This window comes from Oryzias melastigma, linkage group LG15 (genome assembly GCF_002922805.2).
Source record: "Oryzias melastigma strain HK-1 linkage group LG15, ASM292280v2, whole genome shotgun sequence".
NCBI lineage: Eukaryota > Metazoa > Chordata > Actinopteri > Beloniformes > Adrianichthyidae > Oryzias > Oryzias melastigma.
The window spans coordinates 6,912,067-6,922,554 of NC_050526.1; the positions used below are offsets into that span (position 1 = coordinate 6,912,067).

The 10,488-nt window shown below is 35.5% G+C and overlaps 1 protein-coding gene across 4 annotated transcripts in view; it reads left to right on the plus strand.

Moving 5' to 3' along the window:
* LOC112161501 (VPS10 domain-containing receptor SorCS1) overlaps positions 1-10,488 on the plus strand; it is a 92,416-nt gene that overhangs the window by 47,715 nt on the left and 34,213 nt on the right. For all 4 annotated transcript variants that reach the window (XM_024296662.2, XM_024296663.2, XM_036215685.1 and 1 more), the window contains 3 exons: positions 681-780; positions 994-1,152; positions 2,461-2,534. In XM_024296662.2, the coding sequence (XP_024152430.1) occupies positions 681-780; positions 994-1,152; positions 2,461-2,534 (333 nt within the window). The remainder of the gene's footprint in view (positions 1-680; positions 781-993; positions 1,153-2,460; positions 2,535-10,488) is intronic.

Below are 10,488 nucleotides of genomic sequence, written 5' to 3' on the forward strand. Positions count from 1 at the left end.
TGTGGTTTACGCTGTAAGCATTAATGTTTTTTTTTATTTCCATATTTATTTCCTTTAAAATATATATACTATCCCAGCTACTAGAGATGGTAACTTGTATTTTTTTTTTAATCCATCAAAAACTACAATTCCCATAGCCCCACCCCTTTAATTTTGTGTCATTAGAAGTCTCCAAATGACCTCTATAGATACCATAAGAAGTTAATTCCATATTATACAGAGGTTGGGAGATATTCAAGTTTAGACACATTAACAGCGTTGATAGTCAGATGATTTGGATATAAAATACTGTATAGTATTTCCTCAATAAAATGTTACCTGAATTAAAAATGCATTCAATAATCTAAATAGCGATTAGTCAAAATATTTTGACATCATATGCAGACAAGAAAGCTCTTAAATATCATCAAAATATTTAAACATTTCAACTCCTAGTTCACATTTAATTTGCATTAACAATACAGTAGGATGTGTACAACAGCTCCAGACTAATAAATGAAGTATTATACAAGATATTTTTGATAATTAAAAACATTTCCATTCATCTATCAAATTGCTTTAAGACTTTGTGCTGTTGCAATTTTCTGCTTGCCTCACATGCTTAATGGCACCATTAGCTTCTGAACTATCAAGGTTTTCTTGTGTTTTTCTCTCCATTCATTTTAACAATTGAATCTTAGGTCAACTGATTATGGGACCACATATGAAAACCTTAATGAGAAAGTCGGGAGTAAAACCATTCTGAGCTACTTGTACGTGAGTCCAAACAACAAAAGGAAGGTAAGTTGAGTGGCTTTTTTTTTTTTTTTTTTTTCTGAAGAATTCCGCAGGCTCTGAATACATCTGTCAGCAGATTTTCATGTTCACCACAAAGCGGTCCTGCTGGAGCCAGCATCTATTCCAAGCTGCAGATTGAATGAGCACACACTTAAGCCCTGTTGAATGGAGGCTGTCATGGTGGGCTGCTGATTCCCTTTCTTTTTCTTGTCTAAGATAATGTTACTGACTGACCCAGAGGTAGAGAGCAGCCTGCTCATTAGCCTCGACGAGGGGGCGACCTATCAGAAACACGGCCTAACCTTTGATATCCTCAGCCTGCTTTTTCACCCCGAGCAGGAGGACTGGATCTTGGCTTACAGCCACGACCAAAAGGTAACGCGTGGGTGTGTTATGGTGCCAGATTAAAATGTATACAAACCCTTAAAAGGAAAAAAAAAAGCATGTTTTTGACATTGCAGTATAGAGCATGGGTTTGTTTGTTCGTTTTCTGCCTGATCGTGGTCATGAATACAAAACGTCTGCTATCGTTGTAGTCGAAAGTGTTCATTTTGGTAAAGAGAAGCTGCCTTCACCAAATGAATGCAAACAGTTGCAGTTTGGCAGCAGCTTCCACCGCAGGAGCAGGACTTCTGCCCCCCTGAATGAGCTGTGAGGTCCTGCTCCAGACAACCTTGAATGGATTTACTCTAGACGGGTTAAGAGAACAAAAACAAGGAGATACCTCCCCTGCACACAGATAACTGAGCACGAACACATATACTCTCCATTACTGAGCACTGTCTGCTTTACTCAGCAGAACAGACTCAAGCTTTCTTAGCTTGCATTTAAAAGGCTATTTTCTTTTAGGGCTGCAGGTTTGGACATTAGGGCTGCAGTAAGAGGTCCACAAATAGACAAAGTGGAGCTAAAATACAGATACTTTGAAAAAATTGTTGCTTTAATGTAGGGCAGGGCAATAAAATGGTAACAATAAATATCCTGATAGACCTTTTTCTCGATAGAAGAATGAGTCTATCGCAATAGACTTTTATTTTGAAGGGCCCGAAATTGGTACTCGCCAGTTGCGAGTATTTTCACTCTTTGGCGAGTAAAAGTTAGTTAGTCACCACATAAATGTAAATGTTTACATTTGTGCTCGATCTCTCAGTAAGATGAGAAAATTCACAACTAAAATCATCCCTATACTTTAGAAAATCTAAATAAAATTAAATCTGGGCTATTTTATCAGCAACTTACTGTGCAGTATCTCAACTACACTTGCTGGCCATTTTATTAGACACACTGTTTGTTAACACTAATATAAAATGAGCCAATCACAGGACAGCAACTCGATTCATTTAGGCTTGTAGATATTATCAATACGATCTGCTGAAATTCAAACCAAGCATCAGTATGGGAAAAAAAGGGGATTGAAGTGACTTTGAACATGCCATGATTGTTGAGTATTTTAGAAACTACTGATCTGCTGGGATTTTCATACACAACCATCTAGGGTTTAGAGAATGGTCAGAAAACGTGAAAAAATCAAAATACTTGCAAAAAAACCAACCTTATAGATTTTTAACTGATTGATTTTTTTTTTTTTTTGCAATCAACCTGATGATTTCATTACTATTAATTTATTTTTTTAAATCTAACTTTCTAAACCGTCTATCATATGAGTGCACTCTCGTTTTTCAGCTTTATGTGTCCGTTGAGTTTGGGAGGAGATGGCAGTTTGTCCACGATGACGTCGTCCCCAACAGATTCTACTGGTAAGACCAACAGACTGGTCACTTGAGCAAAAGAAAAGAGAGCGGGGAGAAAAAAAAAAAAGGTGCAATATTTTTGTACGAAGCCGGTGAATTTAATTATGTGTGTAATTTTGACATTCTGCTCACCACGGCGATGCCGAGGGGAAAAGATCAGCGAGCAGCTCAATTACAGGAGAAAAGCAGAAATGTTACCGAGTCTGATTTGAAACGGCACAGACACACAGAGCTGCCAGTGTACTTTTAGGAAATGTCGTGATATTTCCAAAACTGTTTCTAGATGTCATTCTAAATAAAGGTTAAATATTAGTCAGACTTTGCCTTTATTACAAGTCACAAAACTAGGAGAAAGAAGATTGTGTCCACATAAATAATTTGCTTTATTTCTTAAATTATAAAGCTTAGTTGGTGTCCATTTACACTGATAAATTAATATTTGAGTTAATGCGCTCTCCTCATAAAATACCATCTAAACATCCCTGGAAATTGTCATTTATTTTTTTTCACAAAATGCATTTTGCACAAGGATGCTGCTAAGGATGAAGCTCCAACTTAATTGTGTTCCTTTTGTTGTCATTTTTTGATTTGCTTTGGTTTTACATACAAATTATACACTTTTTTTTGGTTGCCTGATACTTTATGGAAAAAAAGAAAAATGGATGAACTCTGGGTTGTGGACTGAACTGAAACTCCACAATGAAAATTAATTAAATCTTAGTGATGCTTTTGCAGAGTGAAGTTAAAGGAAAATCTAAAAGATTTATCAATAATGGGATACTTTTGTAGTATAAGAACCATTATGGACGACGGTTGCAAAGAACTCTAGTGCATTGACGCCATTTAAACAGACGATACCCACAAATGTCCTGCTTTAGACTTGCAACATGTCCAAGGTGCAACCCATCTTGAGCCAAAAGTAGCTAGGATAGGCTCCAGCAAACCCGTGAACCCAAAGGGCCAAGGGCAACTTTTGGTGATGCAACCTGGACATATGCTAAAAATGGGTTGTCAATTTTATGGTTATTTTTTTTTTTTTGTGTGTGTGATTACAATTAATTAATCTGTAATTAATTAATCTAATTAACTTTCATCCAAATATTTTTAACCTAATATTCCCTGCAAAAAAATAATTTTGAGGCATTTTCATGTAAATTAATGACATTGTGGCACAAACGATCAAATTATAACTAAAAAATCAGCAACAGGGAATGTTTTTTTTCAATATCAAGCAATTAAAACAAAACAAAAATGACAAAAAACAAAACATTGGGTCCAGAATGCTCAAATTTAACACATATAAACAATAGGACACTCTTTCCTTAGCTATCCAAACAAATTTGACCACAAACTTCTTATTAATACCCTAACAGGACTCTAGAGGATGACCAATTTGGCCGCTCTTTAGAGCTTTGGGTGTGTTTGCGTTAGTTCTTTGAAGAAAAGAAAAAGTCGCACATTGATGACGTCACAGCTGCAATTTGTCGCATGCCCCGTTCACAGCAGTACATAGACACCAAGATGGGCTCTGGGAGCAACGTAAGATTTGTTTTCATCCAAGTTCACATAAAATGTTCATGCAAATAAACAGTTGGACCTATGTTTTTTTATTTTTTTTTATTTTATTTTTTTGTGTGTGTGTTTGAGAACACGACAATAGCTATAGATTAAAAATGAAATTAACGAAAAAAAAAAAAAAACCCTGCCAATTTGTCTGCAAGTAATTAATCGCAATTAACGAGATAATTTGACACCCCTACAAGAAACGACAAAAATTCTGTAAATGAATAGTAGTAAAAGAGTTAATTAAAACAGGATGCCTACAGAGTGTTAAAAAGTGTATTATTTAAGTCACCACAGCTTGTGAGGTGAAACTTCTAGCATGAACAGATGCATTAATAAAAAAAAAGCACATTTAATGGTGTGGTATAGTTTCCCTAAAGACAGAAGGTCAAACATTTCTGTCTCAGTATGTACAGAGGACCTTTTGATGATCACAGAGGTTCATGTTAAAACTCTAGATTTGTAAATGTCCTTCAGAACTGGTATTATATGTCACAGCTTTATGTCCTGCAAGCAGAGCTTAAAATGATTCATTCTATCAACATAAACGTGCAAGTGCTAATTTCCGATAGTAAAGTGATGCCAGGAATCTTCGCAGCTTGCTTACTCTATATACTACATTTACTATACTGTCTATTTGTTGGCACCTCTTACAAACTTTAAATGGATGTCCAGATGGGCTTTGTGGAAACGCAGATGCAGTTCAGTCCACGGTGTGCGAGTTCTGTTCTGTTACTCTCTCCCTCTTTGTTTATTCAACACACACAACACACATTATTCATTAACACCCTCGTTCATTGTTGCCGCTTTAACCCCTTAGGGGGAAAAAAAACATTAATAAGACGTGGATTACAGAATTATTTGTTAACCAACTCTGAAATATATATATATATATATATATATATATATATATATATATATATATATATATATAAAACAAATGAGCAAAAATAACAACATACTAGTGTTCTACTTGGCATAACTGGGATTTATGAAATCACCAAAAGGGTTCTCTATGACTTTGGTGCTCCTCTAGTGTCTTTATTTTATGAAAAAAAAAAAAAAAAAAAACATTTATTGACAAAAACATAAAACTGAATGAGACAGATTTATAGGTATTATTTTGAACAGTTAAAAAAAAAAGTGACTATTTGCACGTCATTTTCCACGTATGTGCAACCAGTGCTGAACTATTTTCTTGGTTACACAGACCCGGAGGGAGGGTTATGGTTAGGCTAACATGTGAGACCAAAAACAAGATTTAGCATTAGATGCACTTAAAATACGTGCAGCAATGTGCTTCTTGGTTGCACGTGTGTTCAACATCTTCCCAGGTCAATATTGTAAATAACATGTTCTTAATAGCTTACCTGGTTAAATAAAGTTTTTTTTTTTAAAAAAACAATAGCTCTACAGTAGCCATACATCGATACAGAATCAGAGTTTCTGATTGGTTAAGTGGTTTAACTTCCAACACTGGTTGAACGGGTGGAGACCGCTTGAATACAAGTTGTTGAGAGCGGTGTCGCTACATTTTCTGTTTGCGGAACTCTACCTGTTGCACCGCTCACCCCGCATGCGCGAACCACAAGGCCATTCCGCTCTTTGCCCACTTTATAACAGTCATTTACAAAGAGTAAAACTCAGTGATCACAAGAATTTATGTTGTTCTCAACAACCGAGAGCTTTTCTTGACTGAAATACAGTGCCAAAATAAAAAACACTGCCCACACCCCACATGCAACACTGTATAATTGTATATTATTTTCATTACAGACAAAGGAAAATCTCAATGATACGTGAAAGAGTGACGGACACAAAGTGCAGAGTCATTTTCTCTGTTTGATCATTTTTCATTTGTTATAAGCAGGAAAAGATGAGAAGTGAGCGAGTTTTACTGAGTTGTCACCGGATGCTGCAACCGAAATTGCCGTTAGTTTGGATTACAGAAGGAAATAGTTTCTGTAAGTGGCGTTGTATCCTCTTGACTTGGGGAGTAAACTGCCGTCATGTAAAACAGCAGAAGAAGAAAACATTTGTAGTCCTCTTCAAGATTGTATGGTCCTGATCCTTAACGTGTCGTTTTCCTTTCATTTTTTTTTTTTTTTAAACATTAAGGTGAATGTTTTCATTATGATAAACATTTTAAGTGCTATATTAACATTTTAAGAGATTATTATTGTTAACGTCTGAAGACGTGCTCTGACCGTACAATGCTTTAGTGGAAGTGACATGTGGTTCGCGAATGCGGGGTGAGTGGTACAACAGAAACTGTAGTAACAAGCAGTGTGAACTTACTTTAAGTGGCAATATTTTCTTCCTCTGCATTTTCCTGTACCTTTTTTCACTGACTCCACATGTTTTGGCTCTTGACTGCTCCCACAGGTAGAGGTCGGAATTGTTCCTCATTGAGAAGCTGCTTAGCATCTTAACCTTTTAGCACTGTTGATGTCGCAGGCAACACCTAAATAACACATTTTATTTGACTGTAAATCTTTGACTGCTTTATAAAGCAACAGGAAAAACTGATTTATGTCAATTGCATAAACACTTGACTACTGTAAAGTGTTGCAAATCAGCACAAGGCTTCTTTTCTCCACTTCAGAGTCCACTGGAATTAATTGTGTTAACAATCGTAGGGTATTTTTGGCTTCAGTTTATTCTATTTCTTCATAATGTATTGAATTTATGTCTTCAATAAAGATAGTTGTTTATCTTTTTTACTGCTTAGATTCTATTTAGGGAGAGGAATCTGTGGTGGTGTATTGTTTATATTAAAGCTTAACTCATGTCATTGAGCTAAACGAAGAATATGGAGTCTAAATTTATGTTAGAAATAATACAAAAAACATTTACCTTTTCTGCCACTGTTGTCTAAAAATAAGATGGTTATCATTTTAGTGTTTAGATAATCTGACACAAACTGAAATGACTCCGGCTAAATGTTAAAAGCTTCAAGCGGCAGTGCCGCCTTTGTTCTGCTTTGCTTCACTCTCAGAGACGTTCAGATAACGCAGGAAATCGTTTGTGCGGAGCGCCAACATCAACCATATCAAATTTTAAATAACATTAGGGGAAGTGAATCATCATGTCGAGACGGCACGGAGCATCGTTGCAATAATTTTTCATCATCATTCATTCAGGTTCAGGCATCCTCACCCAACACACAAACACACACAGGGCTTGTTTTGCATTCTAAGTATGGAAAAATTACTTCTTGATTTGCAAAATTTATGTCGACTGAATTTGAATGACTTGAAGCAAAACAAAAAAAAGTATCTGCATAAGAGAAGTCGTGAAAAATCTTTTCTTTTTCCAATTTTGGAAGTTTTTATTTTTTTTAATAAGACTTCAGTACTTTGAAGCACAGTGGTTAAAAAGCCTGCAGGAATGATAAAAATTTAAGACCTTTTCCAATGTTATCTGTGCACACAACTCTGGTAGACTTTGTTTAAAGAGGCAGCAGCCCCGATATCCAGTCAGCTCTTCTAGTTATAACCTTTTGTTGGATTTTCCCAGATTTTTTTTCTTTTTTTCTATAGTTGTGGTCGGTTGCACTTTTGTGAAAAAACAACTAAAATCAAAACTCGGAATCTTCTACATTGAATATTCTACATAATTTAAGAACCAGAAAGTATTAAAACGATACGGAACCCCTAAAGGGACATTAAAGTGTGTGTATATATATATATATATAAAGAAACAAGAATTTTTTTTTTCTATTTTTTTTTTTACTATCTAGTGCGAACCAGATATGATCTTTTAATATTTTCTTTACTTTGTCCATGTGTCAAAGTTAAGGCCCGGGGGCCAGATTCGGCCCTCCAGGTAATTATATGCGGCCCTCCAGATCATTTTTTTTTACTGTTATTAATGTCCCAATATTATCTTGTGCTTTTTCCTAAATTGTATAATTTTGACAGAATATGTTATGTAGAGTAAAATATTGAAAGTTATTTAAGGTTTAAGTTGATTTATCCTGGAATAATATTCCTGCCCGTTTTTATTCATAGTTATTTTCAAAAGTTACATTTTTTAAGTTTTAAAAATGTATTTTTAGTGTGTTTAATAAATGTTTAGCCCGTTCGGCCCGCAACCTAAGGGGTGTTTTGGATTTTGGCCCCCTGTGCGATTGAGTTTGACAGCCGTGCTTTCTGTAAAAAGATAACCACATTTTTTTTTTTTTTTACTTTTCAAGAAAATGAAAAAAATGTTACAGAAAAAAAAAGTAAAACCGTCTCTCCATGCCACAAAATCAGAGGTAATTAAATAAATTAATCAAATGTGCACTGCTGAGATTGTCTTGAAAATGAACACGGCTATCGCCTTTCTACACACTCGGCGCCGGAGTGCGTTAGTTAAGAAAAAAAATCACACTGTAACATTTGGAGGCCTTATTTAAGAGCATGAGCTCCTGCTAGATAGAATTGGATGAAGTATTTGACAGAAAGCCCATTAAAAAAGATGGAGCTATGAGGCAATTACAGAATGCTGAGGGAAGCGGGATGAGGCTTTTTACATTATAGAAGATACGCTGTACGGAAAACGAGGAGAAACCCATCTTCTGTCAAAACAGCTGAAATTAATACAAGTGGTGGCTGGAATCGACTTTGCACTTAACAGCTGCTATGAGGAATCTGTAGTTCAGGGTAATGAAATTGCTAAGTATACTGTACACAGAGCGCAGGTCAAACGTTGTTCAAGCCATTGACTGTGGATCAGGTTGTTATATTGTTCCTCCTAAAGGAGCAGCACAGGGAAAAGCTCATTGAAGATTGTTGCAATTGGTGCTTATCTGTATTTTTAATTAAAAATAAAAGTTAAAACTTGGAGAAGTTTTTCCTTTTTTTATTTTACTGTTTAACATCCGACTATATTGCAGTCATGTTTTGACCTTATCTCTCACACAATGATATAGAAGCCTTACAGCCTCAAAACTATTTACGTTGATGTCGGTAATAACAGGTACATAATTCACACTGCTCTAGCCTGGGGCAAAATTATGCAGCACAACGGAAAACAACCAGCTTTCCTCACACTTTTTGAGTTACCACGGTGACGAATCCTTCACCTCGTGTTAGCATCAGAAACTCGGTTTCTGTAAAAAATGGTCTTTTATTGTGAAATCATGTGAAATAGAAGGTCAATGCTTTGTTTTAAATAGTTTAAAATTAGTTTAGCACTGAATAGAAAAGGATCAATAAATCAAGTTGAACTTATGATTTAGAAAATGTTTATTGATCAATCAAATCAGTGGATCAGAGCTTTTTTTTCTCATCTCAGGCACAACATTTTTTTTGTTATAGTTTCATTTATGAAATGAAGTTGGGGTGTATTCAGACTGGGCACATTTGGTTTGCTCAAAGTGAACCAGAGTTCATTTTCCTTGATAATCTGGAACAAATTAATCTGAATATACATAAACAGACCCTGGTCCAGGACTCTGACCCATCTATTGAGGTGGTCTGGGTCTGTTTCCCATCAGACTGAGCTCCTGTTTGCTGAGTTTACTCAGTCTGAATAGGTTTGTTACATGTTACATCTCCCAAACATGGAGCAATGATGCAACTTATTTAAATTTGGCCAGATGAGTGCAGGCTTATTTAAACAACTTTTATATTTTTTTTTATGAACTATCTCAACAAGGATGGCAAAGCGCAGGGACCCTTCTTTCATTGCTTTGCCCCACCCTTGTAATTCCTGGCCAATGACTGAAAAGATCTTTAGTCACATGGTTTTATTTACAAGCTTTGATCCTGAACTGATACGTCTTTTTGAAGGTTGTCTGAATACAGACCAAGATTTAAGACTTGGTCTGAACCAAAATACTTTTCCAGTCAGAATACAACCTTAGCTTTTGTTCAGTTTAAGTGACTTGACAAACAAGATTGTTTTTGGAAGTTAAAGTTGTTTATGCTAAATTGAGTTGAACTGAATCAAGTTTAAACATTTTTGTAGATTCATACAATGTTTTTTTAGAAGATAATAGCAAGATTAATGATTCTTTAAGACCGTTTGATTAATTGATAACTAGCAAATGGAAGCATCTCCATGCAGGTTTTTGCTGTCTGCTGGTATCTTGACAACATTTTAAGTAAAAATACTTCGGCAAGGATCTCAAAGAAGCAGTTTTTATCACAGAACCTGGGAAAGGTATGATTGCCAATATGGAATCCATATATTTTTTTTTTAGAGAAAAATGACTTTGAAGTATAAAATGCTGGAGATAATTAATTGCTAGTCATGAAAGGAGATCAAATGTCAGAGTATAGGATTAGGCACTAACTCAGAATATTAAAGCTCTGAGAAATCACTGAAACTCTGCATGTACAGGCTTCATCCAGCATGGAACTTTTAAAGTTCATATTAATTAAACAGATGTGTCTTTCTTTTTACT